The following is a 25,792-nucleotide window of genomic DNA, read 5'->3' as shown; positions in this document are numbered from 1 at the left end:
GAGTATTGGTAATAATGATTGAAACGAGTCTAGGTGGCGCTGCAGTATCACGCCCGTCCGAGGTGATAGCGCTTATTATCTAGCGTCTGCTATTGTCAAATTTAACAAAATTGTCTAAATCTAGTCGCCATAGACTAGCGGCAGTTTTCGGAAGCTTGCGTTTGGAACATGGACGTGAATCAGACGCTATTTTAACAAGGTTGCCATGTATTTTTCCGTTATGAAATAAATAATTTATTTAACATTCGCAAATGTATGGCAACTGTTTTTCATATAGATATTATCTCATTTCTATAGTTTTCCAGCGACTAGTTGACAGGGTTGCCATACATTTTCGTTGTGAAATAAAAAAATTAGAACAAAAATATGTATGGCAGCCCTGTTAAAATAGCGTCTGCTTCACCATGTTCCACACGTGGTGACGCAGCCTTCCAAAAACCGCCGCTTGGGGGAAATAGGAATAACGCCCATTGCTCCATATGTAACCGTGTTACCATGGAGGAAACACTAAACAGGTTAAAATAATAATAAAATGCAGATTTTCCACGTACTATTATGTTTTTAAGCCAGACAATGAGTCTTCTCAGATTTTATTTGCCTAAAAACATAGTTGATAGCGCGGGTTCTGATTTGAAAGTAAAAACCCCAAAATGTTCTGTTTCTGGAGATGGTGCGTCATCTATGAACTGTTGCTTGCAGCATCGTCGTGACCTAGATTTAGACAAATTGAAATATTTGGAAATTTCTATATAAAAAACCCAAATCGTATGTGGTAAGTCATTAGTTATTTATATGAAAAAAAAAAGTAAAATTTTTATTTTCAAAGAAAACCCTGGCATAGTAAAACTTTAAACGAAATGCCCACTATGGCGCTGGCCACGTAACTATTTAACAGACAACTGCATCACGTGATTTGTGTATACTCGTCTGCTTAATATGATAATGTTATGAGCAGTTTTATTTCGCTGCTTTAGTTTGAAATTACATGTTTTTGTAATAGGACAATGCTTTATTAAATAATTGATTAGAAATATGGATAGCGACGAAGAAAACGAAACCGAAAGACTTACTTTAACCGGATTTTGGTTTGGAAATATTGATGAAAGTGGCCAACTTGAAAATGACATTCTAGATGCTGTAAGTTAAAGTTTACAAACCATAGCTTAACCTACTTATTATCTTGGAAGTGTTAATTATAAGTTTTCGGTGCCATTTAATTTTTTTAGGAGTCTAAAAGAAGCCTTCATCAGCTTAGTAACTTTGGAATTGGAAGTTTCTTAAGAGAAATTGCTGATGAACTTGGTGATCAAGATTCTCAAGACAGCGAGACAAATGATTTCGACAATGATCTTCAAGACTCGCAACATTCCAAAGATAGCAATGGGAGATTATTTGACACGGATGTAAAAGCTGCGAATGCTGTGGATTATTCCGACATCACTGAGTTAGCTGATGAAGAAGAATCAGATGATCGAGAAAATTATGATGATAAAGATGATTACGATGCAGATGATGAAAATAATCCCTCCTTTAATAGATCAGATTCGGAACTTATGCCTCCCCCACCCATTCCACCTCCTAAAGGGTGCGATAGTAATTCTCCGGGATCTCTGAAAGGGAAAAAATTGGATACACCATTGGCTGCTATGCTTCCTTCTAAGTATGCTGATTTGGATGTAACAGAATTATTTCCGGAGTTCAGACCAGGTCGAGTGCTACGCTTCTCCAGGTTGTTTGGTCCTGGTAAACCCTCTAGTCTACCTCAAATATGGAGAGGAGTGAAAAGCCGTAAAAAGAAGAAACATCATGATAATGAAATTAGTTTTACCGAAACAAAACAATGTGTTGGATTTTCTTTGCAATATTTAAAAGAACCACCTCCTGATATGATTGAAGATGACGAAGAAGCTTTAATTCTTCAACCTGAAGAGAATAGTATGAATGGAAATAGAAATGAGGGTAACAAACCTAAGGACTTAACTCCTGGTATTGCTGACTGGCGATATGGCCCAGCTCAATTGTGGTACGACATGTTGCACGTTCCTGATACTGGTGATGGATTCGATTATGGCTTTCGCCTTAAAGACAATAAAAATGTAAGTAATTACTAATTTTTTACTATCCAAAGCTATATCATTTAATATTTATTAAACAGGAGATGGATGAAGAGGACAGAGAACTTGAAAAAAGTACAGAAATCAAAAAGGAATTGGTAGTTGACGAAGATTTCCCGGATGATTCATTTCACATGGTTACCCAATTACAATGGGAAGATGACATAATTTGGAATGGAGAAGACCTGAAACACAAGGTAAATGGAAACATATTTAATGTTAAGCTTAGCTTTTTTATATGCTTTGAATAATTTCAATTGGCAGGTTTTATCCAAGATTAACAACAAAAATAACGCAGCTGGATGGGTACCTTCAAGTATGAACAGAACTGCTTCCGCCTTCAGCCAGCAAAGTATTTATTCTATTGTTTGGTTGTAAATATATACAGGATTAACAGTAAATTTATTTTAATTAGGCAAAACCATCGCAACTACCAACCTAGCGACTATCAACCCAACTTCCAAGCCGTCTTCGTCAAAAGCCTTGAATAAAGCCAATATATTAGGAGTTATTAGTAAGTTAATTTTTTTGGCTTAATTTTACCTTGTTGAGATTACTGAATTGGTTCTTGATTTTAAAGAAGGAGAGCCCCAAGAAGAAAGAGATGATACTTGGTATTCCATTTTTCCGGTTGAAAATGAAGAATTAGTTTACGGCTGTTGGGAAAATGATATAATATGGGATGCGCAGTCGGTGAATAAGATTCCAGAACCGAGCATATTAACACTGGATCCCAATGATGAAAACATTGTCTTGGGTATACCCGATGATCCTGATCCAAATGCTAAACCAAGCACTGAGCCTGTGAAAGAGAAAAAGGTAATTCATATGTTCTTGACGATTGATTTACACTCTCTATCACAGTTTGGCATAAACGCAAACACCATATTGCCAGTCATGTTTTCTGTCATACCACATTTAGAGTGTTAAAAATATAGTGCGTGTTTCCACACTGCATGTATTGTGTGTTTTGGAGTGAATACAATATCCCAACACTCCCCAAAGAGCCTCGCTACGAAAGGTCCATCCAATATTGTTATTTAATTTTCATCAAATCAATGCTAGTGGGGTGGAGGAGTGGTTAGCACTTTCGCATCGGAGCGAGAGGAGCCGTAAAAATATTGCTGAGGTTCACGGTAATAGAAAATGTAGGGAGCTGTTGGCTCGTGTGCCATGAAAGGCTTTCCACCACCCTCCTACCCATTCTAACCCGGTTTAAAGGCATTAAAAGCCGCTCGATGACTTGGACTTAAGGTTGTGCCAAGGGTATTAGCCTAGCTGATTATTACTCTGTTAATACCACCTGGTTGTTGTAAAATATGCTTTAGCAACAGCTCATTATGGAACTTTTGAGGTTGTCTTATGGCATTCTTATTCTGTATCTTTGACCCCTAAAAGATTTACAATTATGCTTGTGTAAAATGACATTAGAAAATAATGTGCCACACAGTCCTTATGTTTAAATATCAAGTGATATTTGTAGCTTGCTTGTGTTCGCTGCCATGGTAACGTGTATAGGTCGGCCATGACATTAAGATGCCCATGGCGGTCATGTTATTATTTCACAGGATTGTGTGGCATTTTGCTTCAAGATCCGAGAGGTGAAATATTTGTCGTGGCGGCCGTTTCTAAGGCTAGTCTTAGCTTTGACGAACGCTTACAACGTATAAGAGCAAGCACCCAATTGCCATTAACTGTGTCACCCTTTACCCATGGCAAAATAGCATAACTTGTTTTCTAAAAAACCTTTTTTTCAAAGGATATGGTTCGTAAATCAAGAATTTTACTTGGAAAAGCAGGTGTAATTGCGGAACCAGAACCTCCAAGTCCTGTACGTATTTGACATGATAATTTGAATGGCTTTGATGCGTTATAAAGTGTTATATTTATGCAGCCACCACCCCAAAATGATGAGAAAGATCCTTTTAATATTTCAAACGATGAATTTTACAATCCTAAATTGACTCAAGATACCGCTCTCAAACCTAATGTTGGTGGAAATCTTATTCAAGTAGGTGTCTGTTATTACAATATAATAACTATTTCATTAATAACCTAAAAAATATTTTAGCACTCTACACCCTCCATTGAACTCCGAGCACCATTTTTCCCAACTCATATTGGACCTTTGAAACTCAGAAGTTTTCATCGACAAGCGATGAAGCGATACTCCCATGGACCTAATTCCCAACCTGGCCCACATGGAGTGATTCCACTGCTTAAACATATAAAGAAAAAAGCCAAAGCAAGAGAACACGAACGTCAGTTATCTGGTGGTGGTGAAATGTTTTTCATGCGAACTGCTGAGGATTTGACTGGACGAGATGGTGAACTAATTTTAACCGAGTATTCCGAAGAACATGCCCCACTTGTAATGCAAGTTGGAATGGCTACCAAAATCAAAAACTACTACAAAAGAGTAAGTTGTCAATTTTATATTATTATTCTTCATTATAATTCAAAACTGTCATAGACCCTCTTAAACTTTATTTACATGGTTAAAATAACCGCCCAAAAACCAGGTACGAATATGCATCATTAGAATCAGAAAAGTATAAAAGTAGTATGATGAGTTAGATAAACTTCTCTTTAATTAAGTTACAATTTAATTTGGGGTTCGATAAAGACCCTAGGCTGTTTTTCATTTCTGCTACGGAATAATGACAATGCCATGGGGTTATCTGTAAAATTTAAGCCCTCCAACAGGCTTTTTTCGTGTTTAAAATACTGCGGGAGGTTTCGATATAGTTCATGGAGTAAATTTTAAAGCCGGCTACTGTGCTTAGCCATTGTAGCTTTGTTAGTGATTGTACGGGAACCCCAACCCCAACCCGATAAATTGGGGATTCCCGGGTTTTTTTAGTCCAAATCCAAAAAAAAGGCTTAGCTACAACCAAAATGGAGAAGGACGGGGCAAGTCAGCCTATTCTCTCAGCGACTTATCTTGTTCTAAGGGACAAAGGTTGCGTCACACTCGCCTTTTGTTTGCTGTTGTTTTGATTTCGTTTTTGGTTTTACTTAACTTTTACGCTTAAAAATAAAAATTCCAAAAAAAACTCAACCTGGTTTTTCGGGTTTTTTTCTGTCCCCGACCCCAACCCCGACTCAGACTCAAATGTCACCCCGTATGATCACTAAGCTTAGTTAGAAACGGAACTCTGAGTGCAGCTGGTCCTATAGATCTTCTTAAACTGTTAGTTTCTATTGAATATCGCAACATATTATAATTTGTATTTGCTCAGAAACCTGGAAAAGATACTGGAGCTCCAGATTACAAATATGGGGAGACTGCTTATGCTCACACTTCTCCGTTTTTGGGCTCTTTGGGACCTGGTCAAAGTATTCAAGCTTTTGAAAATAACCTCTTCCGGGCTCCACTTTATGATCATGAACTTCCAGACACCGATTTCTTAGTCATAAGAACGAGACAACAGTAAGTTGTTTTGTCTTGAAAAAGGCTATACATTTGTGAATATATGTGATGATAAATATTTTCAGCTACTACGTACGAGAAGTTGAAACTATTTACACTGTTGGTCAAGAATTGCCTTTATTTGAAGTACCTGGTCCAAATTCAAAAAAAGCCAATAATTTTATTAGAGATTTTCTACAAGTATGTAAAATTATTTTTCTTTTACATTTACTTTTCAATCCAAGTATTGTAATTTAAGATATAATTTATTATCTCTAGGTATTTATATATCGATTGTTTTGGAAGAGCCGAGATACTCCTCGTCGTATCAAAATGGAAGATATCAAGAAAGCATTCCCATCTCATTCGGAAAGTAGTATTCGGAAACGTCTAAAACTATGTGCTGATTTTAAAAGAACTGGTATTAAGTTTATTAATTTTTTTGGCATGTTTGGAGCATTTTGCGCTAATTGGTTGGTGTTTTTCTATATAAAGATTTATAATTAGTTATAAGAGCATGTGGATTTTAGGTTTAATGATGTTTTTTCTTGCTTGCTACTTTTATTTTATGGGTTTTTGCTTCTAAAGAAACATTTTGTCGCAAACGTTGCCTGTAGGAATGCCTGTCTTTATGCATCGTAATGCTTTGCGTTTTTCACTGCGTATGGGTAATCCAGGTATTTCATAAATGCAGCGCCCCCCCCTTTCTCATTAAATTTAAAATTATCGCATATATTCCTTTTTTAACATCATTTTAAATTAGGTATGGATTCAAATTGGTGGGTGTTGAAACCTGAATTTCGTCTGCCAACTGAAGAAGAAATACGTGCTATGGTCTCTCCTGAGCAATGTTGCGCTTATTACAGTATGTTGGCTGCTGAACAACGTCTTAAAGTAAATTGAATTTTTATTTTTTTATAACTTTGACAAATACTTTTAACCAAAAAAATTAATGTTTCATTACTAATATGGTTTTGTTTAGGATGCTGGATATGGAGAGAAATCATTATTTGCCCCTGAAGATGATAACGATGAAGAAATGCAAGGCAAAATGGATGACGAGGTCAAAGCTGCTCCTTGGAATACAACTCGTGCATTTATATCTGCTATGAAAGGAAAATGTTTGCTGCAATTGACTGGTGTTGCTGACCCTACTGGTTGTGATGAAGGTTTTTCTTACGTAAGAGTTCCTAATAAGCCACAACAAATGAAAGATGAGGAAGGGAAGCAACAGTCTTCCAAAAAAACTGTTACTGGAACAGATGCCGACTTAAGAAGATTATCCTTAACCAATGCTAAAACACTGCTTAGGAAGTTCGGTGTACCAGAAGATGAAGTAATTATTACAATTATTTTCTTCCTATCTTCATTCCAGTAATAATCACATTTGCACCTTTATTGCAGATTAAGAAACTTTCCAGATGGGAAGTTATAGATGTAGTTAGAACTTTATCAACTGAACAAGCCAAAGCTGGAGAAGAAGGTTAGTTATTCGGTTTTGCAAAGGCTGGATTTTTAGGGCCCATGAATTGAAAATTTTTAATACATTTATGTAATTTTTAGCTGCTATGAGTAAATTTGCTAGAGGAAATCGCTTCAGCATTGCTGAACATCAAGAACGGTATAAAGAAGAGTGTCAACGAATTTTCGATCTACAAAACAGAGTTTTAAACTCAAAAGAAGTTTTGTCAACTGATGAAGATTCTAGCTCAGATGACAACTCTGACATCGAAGAGATGGGAAAGAACATTGAGAACATGCTTTCCAATAAGAAAACCAGTTCCCAGTTATCCCACGAACGGGAAGAGGCGGAAAGGCGAGAATTGCAAAAACTAATTATGGGTGAGGATGCTGGAAGTATGGAAGAAAAGAAACGAAAGGAGAAAGATAAAAGGAATGACAGGGAAGATGATAGTACATCTGTTGCTAGTATGGGCTCAAGTGCTGTAAGTACTAATGATTTGATAGTATTGACAAATTAATTTTACTAATTATATTTTATTTCTTTAGACTGGTAGAATACTTAAAATCTACCGAACATTTAAAAAACCAGATGGTACGGAGTATGTTCGTATTGAGACTGTCAGGAAACCCCCGGTTATTGACACTTATGTCCGCATAAGAACTACAAAAGACCCAGCATTTATGTAAGATATATCTCTGTTTTTTATGTTCTTTTTGCTTATGTTTTTAAATTATCTTTTCTAATAGAAAACAGTTTGCATCAACATTGGATGAGCATCAGAAAGAAGAAATAAGAAAGGAACGAAGGAGAATCCAAGAACAATTACGTCGTCTTAAGCGAAATGCTGAAAAAGAACGAACAGCTCCCCCAAAAAAGAAACCAAAGAAGGAACAACCGCAGCTTAAGCTGAAATGTGGTGCTTGTGGAGCCATTGGACATATGAGAACAAACAAAACATGCCCATTGTATCAACCCTCTGCACCAGTTCCTCCTGTTCAAGTGGCAATGACAGAGGAGCAAGAAGAAGAAATTGAGCAGTTCCCACTGAATGAAGATGAATTGGTAAAAGTAGATGAAACCAAAGTGGTGCTCTCAAAATCTCTATTGAAACATGCTGATGAGATAAGGAGGAAGTCTTTGGTACTCAAGTTCCCCAAAGATGTTGCTATGAGGAAAAGGAGGAGAGCTGGTACCGTTACTCATTGTGATTATCTAAAGAAGCCACATAAAACTGCAAATCGAAGAAGAACTGATCCTGTAGTTACAATATCTATTATTTTGGAAAGCATTTTGAATGAAATGAGAGACTTACCTGATGTAAGTTATGACAGAATGTAATGTATCTCTTAAAAAAAGGTATCCACCTACCTAAGTTGCTAATATTATTCGCATGAAACAAGTCCCTTCTCAGGTTCTTGTAAATTTTTCAAAATACCTTTTGGGATAAAAATAGGGTAGGGTAAGTGACTTCACAAATGATTACATTGATAAAATATTGTTTATAAATAAGTAATTAAAGCATAATGTAATACATACTTTAAATTGAGAAATGATATATTTTATACTTCTGCAATCATTCGGTAAATTTTTGCCTAGTGGAACATGTCTTAAGCCTGTGAAGGTGCATGTTTCATTTCTATAGCCTAGTTGGATATTTCTTTCGTAAGAGATATATTACATACTTCTGGTTACTTATAATTTTATCTTAGATGAAGAGATAATTTACAATTTTAAAACCATAAATTTTAGACTCAACCCTTTTGGGCTCCTGTTAACCCAAAAACTGTGCCAGATTATCATAAAATAGTCACCAGACCTATGGATCTTCAGTCAATGAGGGAAAAGGTTCGCCAAAAAAAATACCAAAGCCGCGAAGACTTCTTAGCTGATGTACACCAACTTGTAGAAAACAGCTCTAAATATAATGGTGTGTGCTTTTTAAGCTTACTGGTACCACAAGTTCTGATCACTTAGTATATTTTATACTCTATTACAGGTGCCAACAGTACTTTGACCCATACTGCTCAAAAAATGCTAGAGTTGACTGTGCAAAGGTTTTCGGAGAAAGAAGACCGTTTCATGAGATTAGAGAAAGCTATTAATCCTTTGTTGGATGACAATGACCAAGTCGCTTTCTCTTACATTTTGGAAACCATAGTTACTCAAAGATTGAAAAGTATTCCTGAATCTTGGCCATTCCATAAACCTGTTAACAAGAAGTTTGTCAAAGACTACTATAATGTTATTAAAACTCCTATTGACTTGGATGCCATTATCAGGGTAAAATATCTTCACTTCATTAGGAATGTTTTGAATATTAATTGATTTTTCTTTGTTCCAGAATATAAAATCTCATAAATACTACAATAGGGAAGATTTCCATAATGATGTCTCTCTTCTGCTTAAAAATAGCATGCAATTCAATGGCCCCGATAGTCAGTTTACTAAGAAAGCCAAAGAAATTGTCGATGCCTGCCGAAACGCTTTGGACGAATACGATGAGCAGCTGACCCAGCTTGAACAAGCTATTAATGATGCTAGGGAAGCTGCCCTCGAAGCGGCTGAATCCGATTCGATCATCACCGGCAATTCTTATCCTCATGAAGAAATGAATGACTTAGACCATCATTATGATGAAGGTGGGAGTGGAATGAAACGGGATAATGATTTTGATTATGATAGACAAAGTGATTTTGAACCACCCATGAAAAAGGTAAGCTGATAACAAAATATTAATATATTTAAACAAACACTTTTATAACGGTTCTAAAATAATAGTCAAAACGAGAAGATGAAGATGATTTTGTGGATATTGAAGGCAGCTTTGAAGAGGCCAAAACACCGAAGCGTCCAAATCCTCCTGACCTTGAAGATGATAATAGTGTCTTGGAAAAAGATTTGCAAATAACACCAGAAAACAGTGACAATGAGCAATTGTCTGACAGTGAAGGGGAAGATGCGAAATTGATGTCTTTAATGGAAAATGTTGGTTATGTTAAAGATGATGATGATAGTCGGGACATGAATCGAGATTCTGATGGAGAGCACCAAGAGAATGAAACAGAAATGATTGATGAGAATTATGATCCCTCAGATTTTCTGCTGCAAGGACAGTATAATTTTCAGCAAAACCCCAGTGAAAATCAGTCTGAGGATATGATTGATAATGATTTAGCAGTGTCTGAATCGGATGAAGATGAAAAAAATATTTCCAGAGCAGAACCCAGTTCACCAATGGATAAAAATGATGATGATGATGATTTATGGTTTTGAAAATTATTTATGGCATGCTTGAAGGTTTTCATAAGAAGTATATATTGTAAATAAAGTGTGGTGTAATGCCTTTGTTAATATTATATTGAAATCAAATGACATGCAATTACTTAAAGAGACAAATTAAAATAAGTGTATAATATTGTTACATATGTGCAGGGTTGCCACAATAATTTCAGATTAAAATTACCTGACCATTTTATTCCCGAACTAAAATTAGACCATTTTTAGCTTCATATTTTACTTTTATCAGAAGTTTATAAATTGAAATCAACCTACATTTCAGTACAAAAGTATTATTGCAACGCTAATTAATAATCATAGAATTTGTCAGATATTAGAGAATGAGCAATGTATTCTAAGTTTTGGTGCCTGAAGGACCGGCGCCCCCTCCAGGCTCGTTCTTTATAACCTTCTAAAACGCGAAGTAGAGGACAGACCGTACCTAGCCAAACGCACCTAGTATCAGCCTAACGAGCAGTCTGCCAAATGGGCAGTGCATTTTGCCTACAGTCGGACAAGGTAACAGTCCATTTGACCGACTTCTCAGTCGGCGTAACGTGTATTTTGTGGTCGGACCTTGGAGTAGGGAAGTATTCTGGAGTGGAAAAGTCGGGCGCCACCTGCGGCTTTGTAGAATTCCCATCACCAAACACCGGTGTAGTCTGGGTAATTCTAACAGCAATAGGTGGGAAAGGACGTTCTTATTACCGCTATGGGATTTTCCACTCCAGAATACTTCCTTTCTCCAAGGTCGGACAAACGAAACTCTCCCATATGGAGATGAATTTCCTGTCTTGCGTAGTTTCGTGTTTATAGTTTAAAATCGTCTGCACTTCATATGAAGTGTAACGAAATAGCAGATTCTTATTGGTATTTCATATAAATTATAATTTTGCTGGGGGGTCAGCATTTTTATCCACCTTTAAATATAGGTGTATAATACCAAAAAAAATTTACGTTTATTAAAAATAGCTTTTGCATACAATTATCTGATAGAGAACGCTTTAAAGTCACTGTACAATTTTATTCGATGTTCATTCCTATGTAAACATATTCAAAAGAAAATCTTTTACGTTTCTAAAGGTTCTATAGTAGTGCCGCTCCAAGCAATTATGCTATAACTTGAAAGAGATCGTACTATTGGAGAAAATTTAGAAATCGGCCTAAAACAGTAAACCCCACAAAAATTGCGCTCTGAAATCTCCATATCAGTTTGATTTCTGAATTCACTTAGAGATAAGAAAAACTTATTTATGGAAATTTGTATATCACCTCTGGTATTTCTGTCGCCCTCCAAGGGTTCCAATATCGTCCGCTGCCTCCCATGGCTTTTCACACCGGTGGCGCTGATAATCGCTGATTTGTGAAGGGAATAAAGGAAATTGATGGGGTCTTCCATAAAGAACGCGTTGGAGGTTCTATTCCCTTTAAAACAAACTGTCTGAACTCTCATAAATTTCCCTGATTGTTACTTAAAAAATGGAATTTCCCTGACTTTTCTGTCGACATTCCAATTCCCTGATCTGCTGATATTTCACGGTTTGTATGAACCGTCTTAGGAACTGCCAGTTACTGCGTTCAAAACTTTGCTATCACCAATATTTTTAAAAGAATAGCCAAGCATAGTCGAGGCATATTGGCATTTTAAACGCTTTGAAAATGAAAACTAAGGCTTACTTTGACTATAATAAACATTACCTTCATTTCTGCCGGTACTTATTTTAGAAAATAACTATATAAGCTTATTGCATGTATTTATCGTCACCAAACTTAACATTTTAGTTGTTTGGCTCTAAGACAGACTACTATTAACCAAAATTGTTGAGTGTTATACTTTTGTTTAAGCTGTTACTAATGGCGGATGTAAATATTATTTCTGTAGTGTTAATAGTGGCCGCCATGACAGTTACCGTTTTTTATCAATAGGGAAATTACATTGGTGACATTATGAGTTTCAAATTGAAAGCACTCTATAGCTTTTGCAAGTTTTATTAAACAATTTATGTATCAAATGCCTAATATCAAAAGTAAATAGGGGGAGAAAGTCTGGCACTTGGGTCCAACCGCACGACGTCTTATTTGAGGGGTAAAATTTTTGGGCTTCGGAAATGACTTCCCCCTCGCCTCTTTACAGGGAAACAAAGGTATCGGTTGTACTCCGCCACGATGAAAAATAGTTCTCTATAAAATACGTGAATATTAAACTTTTGCTTTCGATAATTTGGTTAATTTAGTTCCAAAATAAAGTAGATATATGATAGAAACTAAAATGCGACATTTTAAAAATAATAACACGACTTTTGAAAAGTAATAAACCGTAACTATATTAACGCTCACTTAAATCGTGGAGAGCGTGGCGCCATCTAAGAACGGAGATCGGGACTAATTGGTGAATCTACGATGTTAAGGCCTAACAATTTGCAAGTTTAACTGAAATAATAGCTATAGCTACTAGATTTTTTTGTTATTTTACAATTGATATAGTAATTATTAATTAAAATCAACTGTTATCGACGGAAATAATGTTCAGCATTTGACAGAGAGACTATTTGAAATCGCGAGGCGGTGACATGGTTGCCAGGGAATAAAATTCAAAATTTTCATCTTGAGCGCGGACCGGAATACCACAAATGCCCTACTTCGCGCGTAATGTGCTATCCTTATTGGTTAGAAATATCACGTGATCACTAGCTCTTCAAAAAGGGTGTCAAGCATGGTGGAAGGTAAAATCTGAAGGCAGTGATAGACTTTATCCCTATATTTACTTTTGCTAATATGACATTTCATTGGTGTCTAAGGCCTTTGGCAAACACCATAGCTCCGTTATAAAAAATAAAAAAACCAACAACAAAACACTCATTTCAAAGCAATTGACTAACTGAATCTTATGTGGCACCAAACTTTGGCTGACTTTCCCATTTAAAAATATGACCTTCAACACATTCTGTTGTAACACACAGAAGTGAGCCACAAATTCTTTGTTTAACATTCACTACAGGATATTTATGACATATTTGACAAATTCTGAAAAGTGTCAAAAGACATGATGAAAAGACCATAAATTTTTCCTCAAAATGGGGATCAAATTCACTAGTGGGTTCATTTGAGATGTCACTATGGTGTTTACCACCTTCACGGGTTACAGTTTCTTGAGAAAAAGTAATTGGTTCTGGCACTGGTTCTTCAGGCATATCTTCATTTTCAGATTCAGTGTCAAGGGCAACTGACTCACTCAAAAACATTATAGGAACAGCAAATGATTCTATTAAATCTAAAACCAAATAATTCTAAAATGTACATCCCAATTAATTTAGTAATTTAAATTCATTCTTACCACTTGGACGGACAAGAGTTCCTATAGATTTTACCTTCAGTTCCGAAGTTTGGACACCCACTGATATACTAGTTTTCTAAAATCAATATCATTTAAATAACTAAAATAGATTTTAAAACAGGTAAGAAAATGTCTTACTTACACTAGAGGCATAGGAATGGAAGATTAAGGCCTGTGCGGTACTCTCAGCCTCGTGAAAACTTGTGTCCATACCATAATGCTTACTCTCAATTGTTGGTAAGGTCAATGAAGGAATCTCTTCCATAATAAATAATTTAGGAATTCCATGTAGTGAGGGAATAGTAACTGTCGCAGAGCTTGATGCAACATTGGCAATATCCTCTTCTCTATTTAATGATTGATGAATTTCTAATGGTGGGGGAGCAGAAACAGCAACCAAGCTTGGTTCACCACTAGTAATTCTTAGTACTTTATTAAATACACTTGGTACTGCACCACGATTAAGATGTTGTTTAACACCTGTATAATCATAATTATAGCAGTCATCAGTAAAGTGGTCAGAACATACTGCTAAACTAAGGGGGGGAATCCAATCGTCAGATCTCCCCAGTCTCTTAAGCCACTGGCTTTTAATTTGAGCATTCTTTGGAAAACAGTGATACTTTATCTTCTTATCATTAGTATACTGACGAGTATTGTCACAGTTAAAAACTGCACATTTATATCCACCAGGCATCTTTCTAACCTGAAACCAATGTCCCCAAAATTTTAATGATGTCTAAATATTATTAAAATTATTTCGATAAATATACTTACCGAAGAACTAAATATAAAACTGCTACGGTAATTGTGCAAAACACGAAATTAACGATCCAATTATTTCGATAAAAAACGTTGCGAAATTTCTTGACTACAAACTCACGGAACGAAATAAGCTTACGTATCGTATTGGCCGAGAGTTTAAAGTGTTAGCTTCGCGGTGATTGGTTGTATGTTGCTTACCGGTGTTCGCGGCCAATACAGTAAGCAGCGTTGCCAGACGTACGATAATTATCGCACAGTGCGATAATTTAATCAAAATTTTTAGGGCGTACTATAATTTTCATGGCGTACGATATCGTACCATTATTTCGATAATTCTGCCTCAACGTACTATAATGTACGATAATCTTTAGATTTTTTTAAAAACCTACGAACGATTTATATTTTATTACTAGGACGTTGCAAAAACCGAAAACGGAATTTTCAACAAATACTTGAGCGGAGCGAGATGCAAATCCGGTGGTTAATTAGGCTTAGATTAATTAAACTCAAGTAGAGAAAGAAAAGCGAGATAAATAATTTAGTTTTTAAAGATTACTCTTTATTTCAATTCGTTTGCATTAATGAGTGGAGAAACAGTTATAAGATGCGGGGAACGACTTGCCGGTGTGGAATCTGAGGTCGACGTCGACGTGGCCCATTGTTTAAATGTTCTTTTACGTAAAATTTCAAAATAAATTTTTAAACGTGTTGTTTTTTTTAAATAAAAATATAAATTTCAAAACTCATTTAAACGTTTTGTTTTTTTCGGTCAATAAAAATATAAATTTAAAAATTCATTTAAACGTTTTGTGTTTTTCGGTCATTGTCAGCTGTTGAGTCTTTTTAGTTTTACACGAGCCTAGTATAGGCTAGAGTAAAACTCCCGTAGCCGCTACGGTCCCCGCCGCCGCCGTTCGCAAACACGCCGTTTTCGAACGCCACGGTAGGATTCCCACCGTCCGCAATAACGTCGTTCTCTTACGCCACGGTAGAATCCTCCTACGCTCGCGCTTTAAACCAGAGAGGGAAAGGCCGTAGAAAGCTAGCCATATGCTGCTATAGTTACACCAGCTTTTCATCCCTAAAATTCACGCGGTTTAGACAACCAACAACCTTGCAAGTCAGGCAATCGGGATTCGGCGATCTTCTGGCGTTTCCGTCTCAGGCGTTTTGGCGTTTTCGTTCGCACACGGTTTCCGCAACAGCGCTTGCCTCTCGCTTCCATTCGGGTGGGGGAGGGTAAGATATGGCGACTCTCCCACCGAGCGCTCCTATCTATTGTTGGCGACTCTTCGGAGCCCAGCCATTCTGTGGAATTTGGGAACTATGCTATCACCTTCCCTGAGCCCCTAGGTGTGAAGGGAGGGGAGGGGGTGGCATGGGTTTTCGTAAGTGCATCTCTAAACGTGGTGAAATCGCTTCTGTTGGTTTTTTAACCCTTTAGCCCAACCACTCTGGGTAATTTTTGAAATTGTCACCCCTATATTTCCCACAAACATATTTCGAGCGGTTCCCATATTACCCACAAAAATATTTCGAGCGGTTTTTCTCGACCGTTTATTTTATTTGTTCATGTTTCCGTTACCGGTTATACTACTATTCGTGTGTTCGTAAAGCTTGGCTCGTGTGAAACTATTATTTGGGACTGCCGGGCCCACTTGTTTCCCCTCTCGTGGCTCCGTCAGACAGCAATTTTCTGGCGCCGGCTCTTCTGGAGTCGTTTTCCCCCCAACACGACCGATTAACCACTCTTTCCCTTTCGACTCGTTTTCCGAAACCCCACTTTTTTTCCCCCCAATTCATCGCAGTGAGAGAATACCAATTTTTTTTAAAGCGCGGAACAATCACCCGTTTTTCCCTCTCGAGTCGTTTTCCGAAACGCCCCTTTTCGTTTCATCCAATAGCTTCTCTAGGACCGGACAGCCACTTTTTCTGCCAGTTTCCACAGTGAGAGCTACGCTCAATTAATTTATATAACATTTCTACTTAAAAGCGAATGATATACATTTTCTGTACGCGTAGTCCTGAGTGTGAGTTTATTACTCCTAGCTATTACCGCATTTTTTAATACATTTTTAATCATATTCAGTTCATTTAATTATGATAATAGACATTTTGTTTATTTCCCTGAAATAAAACTCCTGTAGTGCTTTAAAAAAATCATCTAAATTCAACGCATTTTTGTATGAATTAAAATTTAGCGCCAAAAAGAAATGTACGATAATTTTCCAGGAAAATAGATAATTTTTTGGCCTAGATACGATAATTTCAGATTTTCGATCTGGCAACACTGACAGTAAGTTGTAACCATGGGCGCATCAAAATTCTAAGAAGGAATTCTGAGAAGAGTTCTTCGTGACTAGTTCGTGAGAACTCGCTAAAAAGCGTAAAAAGTAAAAAGATTCTTCTAAAGATCGCGGCTTACGAGAATGCCATGAACGTTCTAATATAAGCAGAAATATATGAACCGAAATTATCAGCGACTGCTTTTTTATTCTGAGGCGTTTTCCCACAGCGCTAGGGGAGGGTGACAAGGAAGCATTCAAATATTTCAACCCACCCGCGGCCAAGGTATATTTTTGAGTGCATGCCGGGTAGAGTATTATGCCATCTAGTGAGTGAAAAATGAAATAGTTCCAGTTGAACGAAGGTCAAATTATCGAACGTATTATAGTCTGCGAACCTAGGCTTACTAGTTGATAGATTGTGAAGTTGTAGTATCATTTAGTATGCAGTCGGAAAGTAGTTTAACTTTTTAAATAATGGAAGAAAACTTAAGAATACGTGATAAATTGATAGGATATTTAAAAAACCTTAACCGCCCGTTTGTTGCGTCAAGAAAGCAGGTTTTTTTTAACTAAATTGATATCTGATATAATGGTAGCTGTAATTCTTTACACTGACTGAAAAAGGTACTTTTTAAGTATTTTTTTAGTCCGTGTTTTTTTAAAGTTTCTCACGGCGGCCACCAGGGTGAGTATTCAAATCTGTACCACGGACCCGTAGAGGATTGCATTCCGCGGAGGGGGGGACTACAACCGAGTAAAGAGAGGGGGAGACGGGGAAAACGCCTTTAGTATAAGCGGGATAGGTCGCTGATAATTTCGGTTCATGTATTTCTGATATAAGCCTTTGACAATAAATATTTTTACACAATTTCACAACAATATAATATGAAGGAATAAAACATTTTATTTATAATTTAAAAGGAAATATTTCATTATAAATTAACTTAACATTCGGTTTTCTCTGAAATTCATTTTCGTCCACAAAAATATCATAATGTTTATTTTCTTCAGCATCAAGTAAACTGATGACTGATGCAAAGTCTAAATTCTTTGACTGATGTCAAGTTCGGAAATGTGTCGCCAGCGTTGCCAGATCGAAAATCTTAAATTATCGTGTCTAGGCCAAAAAATTATCGATTTTCCTGGAAAATTATCGTACATTTCTTTTTGGCGATAAATTTTAATTCATACATAAATGGGAAAACGTGTAAATATCTTGGGAATTTCATGGGAATGACTTGGTTATAGTTTGGGACTTTCTTTGGAAAAACTTGGTAATTTCTTTGGAATACCGTAGGATTGTATTTGGAAAACCTTTGGGATTTCTTGGGAAAACCGTATGATTTTATTTAGAAAACCATGGGAACTCCTTAAGGATTTCTTGGGAATACTCTGGGAATTTCTTGGAAAAACCATGGGAACACCTAGGGCATTTCTTGAGAATACTTTGGGAATGTCTTTGCGAAACCTTGCAAATACCTTTGGAAAACCTTGGTAATTTCTTGAGAATTTCTGTGCGAAACCGTGGGAATATCTTTGGAAAAACCTTGGGAATATCTTTGGGATTGTCTTGGGTATTTGTCTTAAGAATATCTTAAGAAGTGCTTGGGAAAAAAGTGCCAAACTTCCCAATATTTCCCAAAAAAATATCTTACGAAATTCCATAGAATTTCCCTTTACAAATTCTTAAGAAAGTTTTTGTAAGGGTAGGCCCTTTATACAGCTTCTAACAATCTCGTATTAGAGAGGGACCTTTTTCCTGGCAGACGCGCGCCTTTGCTTCCAGGCAAAAGCTCGAACGGCTTGCTTGTAGCAAAAAGGGTAAACGCCAAGAACGAAAGAATGCCTCCGAATCTCTGGGGACCCTTTTCGGGTTGATCCGAGTCGTGGAAAGCTTCGCGCCACCGCCGCTGACGTACCCTAACCCTAATATCCGTCACTTCGAGGAATCTCGTACGGACCTTGATTCCGTGATTCCGAATCTCAAGAATCTAATCAGGAATCTTGGGAATATTCGAATCTTCGGAATCTTGGAATCCTACTCGAATCGATGAATCACATACGAATCACGTTTCTCTCCCACCCCAGGCGAAAGGCGCCAAGGGTGGCGTTGCGATTCTGGTTGCTAGTTCTCTTCCGACGGTACAGTTTCCTTCCCCAGGATGTGTCGGGATGGAGGTGCTGGCTCTTAAGATTCGCTTTACCACTGTCTGGATTACGCCTTTTGACATCTATGACCGGGGTGGTGTAGCCTTAAAGGTGGCCCAGCATCATACATGGGCAAACCTCCGGAGGGCTTTGAGGGCCTCATTGAAATTAACGTTAAGCCCTTCAGCCCTCCGAAGTTCCCTCCGAAGTTCCCTCCGGAGGTTTGCCCTCGTATGCCCAGCACACACTACACGTTCTACGGCAAGTGGTATGCATTGGCACTATCCAGCGGCGGACAGGAAACGTTTTAGAATCCTTTTGGGTGACACACTGGGGGACGCTCCGTTATCTGTATACTCTGCGGAAAATCTTCTCCGCCAGATTTCCCTGGATACGATTCCTACCAACAGGGCCGTGCTTAGGGGGTGGAGAGCAGGGCGGTCGCCCAGGGCCGCTAAAATTTTACCATAGGGATGTATATACCGGAAGAGCCGCTACACTCACAAGTCAGTTTCGCCCATGCATTTCGCCCGGGGCCGCGAGACCTCTAAGCACGGCCCTGCCTACCAAAAAGGGTGGGGGCGCTCGTCTCCTCGTCGGCCTCCATGGTGCTCCATTGGTGCTAGTTGGAGGGCCTATTGCGACAGGCTACATGCACACACGCCCCTGGAACCAGGTTAGGTGGAGCAAAACAGGGATCCGCCCCAGGAAGCTCCTTACGCTCCATAATGGTGCTGAAATACCAGAAAAATGTTGTGTAGTGTTTGGCATACTCAGCTGACGCTGACATACATCTCCCGCCAGTGTATGTCCCTGAACTATTACTCGCGCGACCTTCCACCAGGTACAATGCCCCATTCTCGGCAGAGGAACTATATGGGGTCCTTTTCGGGTTACGCAATACGGCTCTGGGCGTGGACAACATTTCTAACCTTATTATAAAAAATGCTACTCCGACGTTCCGCACAGCACTTCTGAGTTTCTACAACAGCCCCAAGACCGATCGGGTTTCCGGAAGGGTCGGCGGACAACATATAATGCTTCCCGGTTGACTACAGCGGCACAGTGCGCCCTAGCAACCAACCAACATTGTCTATAAGATGCCTTCGGGAGTGTTCCTCACCACGCGGCCTCGAGGGTAACCTTCTCAGCTGCGTGGAAAGTTTCTTGACAGATCGTATCTCCCAAGTGCGAGTCAACGGTTAAGCAGGGCGTCCCTCAGGGCAGCTTGGTAAGTCCCCTCCTCTTCAGCATCATGCTGGATGGGATTCCCTTGCTATGTCCCAGGGCGGTCGAACAAGGTGAACACGCAAATGATATCGCTGCCTGGATATGCGGTCGGAACTTTGAGCGTCTATATACGACGATGCAGGTCGCCCTGGACAATGTTTCGTCCTATGGCGTAAGATAGGGTCTAAACTTCCAGCTGCTGAAATGCAAATACATAGTTCTATCCAAGGTCAAACAGATTCCGGACGCTCTTCAACTTCAGCTAGGACACAATATCCTGTCGAGGGTGACGTCATACAGATATCTAGGGGTTACTATAGACCACAATCTCTCATCGGCAGCCCACATCGACGGGCTGATCTCGACTTCTCTGGAGCATCTCAATCTTTTGAGGGCGGTTTCGGTGACTGACTGGGGGGCCGACAGAGCAGTCCTTAGAATGCTTTACACCCATCTCATTCGCTCCAGGATGGATTATTCCAGCTCTCTCTATGCGTCGGCCACCTCCACTGCTTTTGCTAAGCTTGACAAGGTTCAAAATGCAGCTCTCAGAGTCATCCTTGGTCATTAGTTTCATGGAGGCGGAAGCAGCGCTTTCTCCATTGTGCTTCAGATGCGATTTGTTGAACCTCCTCAACCTCGCTCCGTGCGCCGCGGCGGACACTCCTTCTTACTACACTTCCTTTCTGAGGAAAGGATTGTCTCCTCTCGAGACTTTGTTACATCACTTCCCGTTGGGACGTTTACTATTCCTCCTCAGGGCTTGGCGTTTGGCACAGGCCCACAACCTGAGCTGGCTCTTCAATACCTCCCGTCGCCATTTGAAGGGTTCGCCGTCCTGGCAGCCGCCCGCCGCGACGATTCTCTCGACTTCGCTCACTACCGCTAAGGAGGATAACAGTTCGGATATGCTGCGACAAATTTCCCTCGCGGCTCTAGAACCTCACGGAAAGAACGCTACAGTCATCTATACCGACGGCTCGTTGGCTGAGGGCTCGGGTGTGGCGCGTGCGGCTTTCGCGATCCCGGCTATCAATGTCGGCGCGATGCGTCTTGTGGATTCCGGTCATCCCATAAATAGGTTCGGACTCTTCGCTATTCAAATAGCTTTGTCTTACGCAGCTTCACTCTCGTTCTACGGACCCGGTGGTCACCACCATTCACGACCTTTGTGATGGATACCAGTGGCCGATAACTCCCACGTGGTGTCCGGCTCATGTTGGAGCTCCGGGCAAGAAAATGGCGGACCGTCTGACGGGAGTTACTAAGCTTCTACGCCCAGTAAAGATGGACTTCCTCCTCGCGGAGGAAAAGGGAGCCTGCCGCAGGGAAATTTCATCGACATGGACTCAAGAGCAAAGATGGGCGTTTTCAGCTCAATCACGGTCCATGACCAGTATTATTTCAGAAAATATAGGATAGCGAGATACAATTTCATAGGTCGAGGAAACTTCGCCCCTAAATATATTGAAATGAGTGAGTGAGATTTGAAAGTTTACTAATATTATTGCGTTACCACTTCGTACCGTGATAATACAACGGAGAACGACGAATGAACTAAAATTTACAAAACCGTGTTCTCAAATCCAAACAATATTAAATAAACATATTATCTTGTTAAAAATTACTGATATGGATTTATTTGAAAGGAGTTATGAACGGCGTTCACGTCGTGAATATTTCAATTAATATTGAAGCCCTCAGATACCGTTGTTATCTACGAGAATAGTATTTTTGGCACCGATTCAAACGTTAAAAAAATATTTTTTTAACGACGACTTTATTCTTTGAAAAATTCATACGAACCGAGTTTTGAGTTAGTTTTAAAAAATGCACACATTATTTGCTCAGAAATATCGTTTACAAATATTATCTGGACTTTATAAATTATCAGTTTTTAAGCGTTTTTTTCCTTCACAAAAAATAAGACAGAAGAGTATGAACATTGCACGTAAGAACTTACGAATCGCGGTCACATTAGAGTAGATCTTAACAATGTCAGACGAAGACGACCACGTTGACGCCGATAGTTTAGGTTCAGGGAACAATTTAAAATCAGTAGACGTGAAAAATATCGATTTAGTTATGTGCCCTTCTTTTACGGAAAAATTTAACTCCGGGAATTTCGGCAAGCGTAAGCTAAATATGTTTTACGTCTACGATGGTTCAGTGCCAATTACTGGTACCAATGTCCCTGGTCCCAATAAAGTTCTTACTTGTAAATTATGCAACGAAAGGAAAAGAGGAGACGGAGCGGGAAACTTCGAAAGACACTTGCAGGTACGTTTACTTGACTTTAATTAAACATTCAATAAATTCACGACGCTTGTACGGACATTTCAGAAAAAACACAAAGATGTTTCGCTTTACCCTCGTGACTTGGGAAGTAACAGTTGTTTTCTTAAATCGCACGATCTACCACTGAAACAAGTTGAAAAGACGTCTTTAACTTCAGCTCAGCAATTATGTTTCAAGCAATGTATGGTAGACCTAGTCGCTGTCGACGGTCTTCCGCTTCGATTTGTCGAAGGAAAGGCTTTTAAAGCATTTATGTGCTTGTTCCTACCGCATATCAACCTTCAGTCACGTCGATCCGTAAGGAGAGATTTAGAAAATTTTGTTTCTAACGATATAACGCCAATGCTAAAGGAAACTCTGCGAGATATTCCGTACATACACTTAACATTAGATATTTGGATTTCCCGAACGAGGGAAGCTGTCCTTGGAGTAAAATGTCAATTTATTGACGATATGTTTAAGCTTCAACATCGAACTCTTGCTTTCGTACATTTCGAAGAGAAACATACTGGGGAAAATATTCTTTCCAAACTTGAGGACATTCTTAGTAATCTAAGTATCGCTTCAACACAGGTAATCTTAAAGGGAGTATTACCTACAATTCATTATTTAACCTAGATCCGAAAAAACCAGTCCGCCGCTTTCTAAAGCGAGAGGCAGAAGCAGGACCGTGCAGGGGGTGGAAGAGCAGGGGGGTAAAATCCCTGGGGCCCTACCGAAAAGGCCACACGAGGTACTTATAGGGGGCCCATAGCTGTAGGGCTCATCAAAGAAGCTCAGGGGGGGGGGGGCATGAGAACGATTGACAATTCTTTGAAGGCTCGAGGGGTGTGCAAATATAACTCTGATAAGCTAACACCCACATCACCACCACAGGCCTAAGTCATCTTGTGACTTGTATTGCCTTATTAACGGTGGCCCGCGAGTGACGTTTGCCCCGGGCTGCAGAATATCTCTGCACGGCCCTGGGCAGAGCCGAAATATCTTGAAAGCATGGTTAACCCTAGTAAACACGAGGTCTAATACTCTCTTTGCGCTAATTTCGGAATGGGATATTTAACACGATTTTTGTCTTGCCTCGCTCTATGTCTACAGTGATTTTATTAATCTAAAAATAGATGGTCACAGTCTGTGCGGACAACGCGAGTAATATGATAAAAGCTTTCAATTTACAAGCGCTGTATGCCGAACCTTGGGAAGACGAAGAGTCCGACGATGATTCCGGCTACCAATTAGATGATGGTATTTACTTGTAAAACTTTGGTGCAAATTACGTAATTTTAAATTTCGATTAATCGTTTATATATAGCGTGGAATGATAACAGCTGGATAATTGTACAGGATACAATTGCTAAAGCCAAGTGGAATAGACTAAGCTGTGTAGCCCATACACTCCAGATAGTCGTCGTAAACAATCTCAAAATTGATTCCTTTTCGAAGCCAGTGTGCGATTATGTCCACGGCGTCATTATGTTTTTCAGGAAATCAACAAGGTGGCCTGGATTTAGTGTGCCCAGTGCAAACACGTTGGAACTCCTTATGTTTCGCAATGGAACGGTTTCTAAAGGTAAGTTTCACTACGTTTTTGGTAGTAATCCGCTGTTATAATACTTGTTTCAAGGATTACTTTTAGTTGTCACAAAACCTTCGCCTCAAATCCCCAACCGTAACAGGCGTTTGGTAGAGGGCAAGAATAAAACCAAAGTGGGTTTTTGGTTTAAAAAATGGTGGACATGGCGGACATGAAAAGCCAAAACATGCTTGTCCAACCCGTGGTGCAAGGGGAATTCCATGACCAATCATGTTTGGACATTCTCGTTCGCCATTATCCCTCCAAATCCCCGCCCAGGAATTATTTTTCGTCGATCGAACGCCTTGTACAATTGGATTTTGTAAAAACATTTCGCATCCTTTAATAACCATCTTTGTTTATTTACGGCTTGTTTTATCTTTCCAAGCCGGTAATGAGATCGGCAATTACAAAGACCCTAATGGAAGCTATAAACACCAAGGACAATTCATTGTCGAAACATGGAATAACAAGTGCACCATCACCAGGATTATTTTCAAAAATTAAAGATATTCACAATTTATTAAACCCACTGAAAGTCGCTACGGATTGTTTGCAAGGAGACGGACCTCAAATTTCCATCGTAGTAATGAAATTACTTGAAGTTTTTGAAAATATTTTTGCCAACACCACTACGAAGTTCGTTGCACTCCGCGATAATATTTTGAAAGATTTGGAATCGAGATTCGCTGCCCACTTATCTGATCCCTTTTATTTGATACCAGCAATGGTGGACCCGAGACAAAAATTGTTTATTTTTGAAGGTAACTATTGTTTCCGGAAACCATTCTCATTTACAAGAAGTTAGTCTCTAGTATCCATTTTTTATATTTATAGAAGACTTCAGCTCTCCACCTTGGGCGCATACCTACCCGCACTTTAAAACACCAAGCAAAAAAGACGCCGTTGAAATGCTAACAACCTACGCTGTCGAATTTTTCGTTCCACCTAGCCAGGACCATGAAACGGAATCAGCTGAGCGAAATTCCAGCTGTTTTGCTCTTATGCATAAAAAGAAGCGCAGATTAGAGCCAGGATCTTTAGAAGAAATTATTAATAATTACATTACTGAAGTTCAAGCCAATCCCGATTTAACGTGCCCATTAGCGTATTGGAGAGAAAACAACCAAAAATATGGACCGATAGCTCCGTTAGCTAAACGACATTTGTCTACCCCCGCCACTTCGGCGGGCTATGAAAGAATGTTTTCAAAAGGTGGCTCCCTACAAAGAGCCAGGCGCGCGAGGCTCGGAATTACTACTGTTCAGGACTGTTTACTATATCAAGAATTTAGGCAGCCACAAATAGAAGCCATTTTAACAAAACAAGATATTGTAGAAGACGACTAATCAGTTTATTATTGATTGAAATGTAGCTTGGGTTTGCTAATACTGTAGTCATTATTAAATGTAATAAATTGTTTTTCGAAATCAAGCTTTAATTTCAGTACAATCCCAAAATAAGTAACATCATATCTAAAAGTATGACACCTAATGAATAAGTTCAGTCGCTGTGTTTCGAAATGAAATACCAGGTGCTGCGCGGTCACTTCGAACAGTTCTCGTTTTTCACGCAGTGCTCTTCTAATAGTTCCTCCTCGTTTTTTGCTCGCCCTATTGTCAAAGGTCGATTCACACTATGAGGTTTTCGCTTCTTCGAGCGCTTTTCTCGCTTAGGCGCGTCTCGTTCATACTTGAAACATTTGCGCACTTCCCGTATATGAACGTGACGCGCGATCGACGGGAAAAGCGCCAGAAGAATTGAAGACGCAAAAGGCTCATAGTGTGGATCGACTTGTTCACTACACGCGCGTTGCGGGGAAATATAGACTGGCTGGTCAAAGGGGTAGTGCAGCACACGGAAGTCGTCAACAAGCACTTTAAAGGCCCATT

At 39.0% G+C, this 25,792-nt stretch overlaps 3 protein-coding genes across 6 annotated transcripts; 2 read left to right on the top strand and 1 right to left on the bottom strand.

Annotated features, from left to right (window-relative positions):
• Positions 1-995: 995 nt before the first annotated feature.
• Taf1 (TATA-box binding protein associated factor 1) lies at positions 996-10,424 on the top strand. Of its 4 annotated transcripts, none has more exons than XM_090176788.1 (23): positions 996-1,137; positions 1,227-2,096; positions 2,156-2,311; positions 2,391-2,466; positions 2,530-2,628; positions 2,695-2,933; positions 3,874-3,945; positions 4,009-4,125; positions 4,186-4,533; positions 5,357-5,547; positions 5,613-5,727; positions 5,806-5,947; positions 6,144-6,203; positions 6,290-6,420; positions 6,509-6,862; positions 6,931-7,009; positions 7,090-7,472; positions 7,537-7,673; positions 7,738-8,308; positions 8,741-8,918; positions 8,988-9,271; positions 9,333-9,704; positions 9,770-10,424. In XM_090176788.1, exons 1-23 carry the CDS (start codon positions 1,033-1,035, stop codon positions 10,262-10,264), a joined length of 5,574 nt encoding a protein of 1,857 aa, XP_090032914.1. In that variant the 5' UTR covers positions 996-1,032; the 3' UTR covers positions 10,265-10,424. The 4 variants fall into 4 exon arrangements, with proteins under 4 accessions (XP_090032914.1, XP_090032913.1, XP_090032916.1 ...); XM_090176787.1 differs by having other exon boundaries at positions 2,379-2,466; positions 9,770-10,423; XM_090176790.1 differs by lacking the exon at positions 6,144-6,203 and having other exon boundaries at positions 9,770-10,423.
• A 1,822-nt stretch (positions 10,425-12,246) lies between these two features.
• Positions 12,247-14,406, bottom strand: LOC149943505 (uncharacterized). Its single transcript, XM_090175398.1, has 4 exons — positions 14,379-14,406; positions 13,744-14,307; positions 13,602-13,677; positions 12,247-13,538 (listed from the first exon to the last, which is right to left on the bottom strand). The coding sequence occupies exons 2-4, from the start codon at positions 14,296-14,298 to the stop codon at positions 13,153-13,155; spliced, it is 1,017 nt and encodes a 338-aa protein (XP_090031524.1). The 5' UTR covers positions 14,299-14,307; positions 14,379-14,406; the 3' UTR covers positions 12,247-13,152.
• A 7,621-nt stretch (positions 14,407-22,027) lies between these two features.
• On the top strand, positions 22,028-25,249 carry LOC149943504 (uncharacterized). The gene is made up of 7 exons (XM_090176110.1): positions 22,028-22,312; positions 22,376-22,903; positions 23,449-23,572; positions 23,640-23,897; positions 23,952-24,034; positions 24,289-24,664; positions 24,738-25,249. Exons 1-7 carry the CDS (start codon positions 22,028-22,030, stop codon positions 25,247-25,249), a joined length of 2,166 nt encoding a protein of 721 aa, XP_090032236.1.
• Positions 25,250-25,792: the final 543 nt, after the last annotated feature.

This window comes from Leiobunum rupestre, chromosome 5 (genome assembly GCF_980474605.1).
Source record: "Leiobunum rupestre chromosome 5, qqLeiRupe1.1.hap1, whole genome shotgun sequence".
Taxonomy (NCBI): Eukaryota; Metazoa; Arthropoda; class Arachnida; order Opiliones; family Sclerosomatidae; genus Leiobunum; species Leiobunum rupestre.
The sequence above is the reverse complement of the archived record's forward strand: the minus strand, read 5'-3'. Positions and strand labels throughout refer to the sequence as shown.

Bases quoted from the DNA above. Each gene is read 5' to 3' on its own strand.
- LOC149943505 (XM_090175398.1), bottom strand. From the start codon at position 14,298: ATGCCTGGTGGATATAAATGTGCAGTTTTTAACTGTGACAATACTCGT. The intron at 13,678-13,743 runs GTAAGTAAGACA...TATTGATTTTAG, and splicing joins TCCATTCCTATGCCTCTAGT to AAAACTAGTATATCAGTGGG. The intron at 13,539-13,601 runs GTAAGAATGAAT...ATTTGGTTTTAG, and splicing joins AACTCTTGTCCGTCCAAGTG to ATTTAATAGAATCATTTGCT.
- Taf1 (XM_090176787.1), top strand. From the start codon at position 1,033: ATGGATAGCGACGAAGAAAACGAAACCGAAAGACTTACTTTAACCGGA. The intron at 2,467-2,529 runs GTATTTATTCTA...TATTTTAATTAG, and splicing joins TTCCGCCTTCAGCCAGCAAA to GCAAAACCATCGCAACTACC. The intron at 5,728-5,805 runs GTATGTAAAATT...TATTATCTCTAG, and splicing joins TTATTAGAGATTTTCTACAA to GTATTTATATATCGATTGTT.
- LOC149943504 (XM_090176110.1), top strand. From the start codon at position 22,028: ATGTCAGACGAAGACGACCACGTTGACGCCGATAGTTTAGGTTCAGGG. The intron at 22,313-22,375 runs GTACGTTTACTT...CGGACATTTCAG, and splicing joins ACTTCGAAAGACACTTGCAG to AAAAAACACAAAGATGTTTC. The intron at 24,665-24,737 runs GTAACTATTGTT...TTATATTTATAG, and splicing joins AAAATTGTTTATTTTTGAAG to AAGACTTCAGCTCTCCACCT.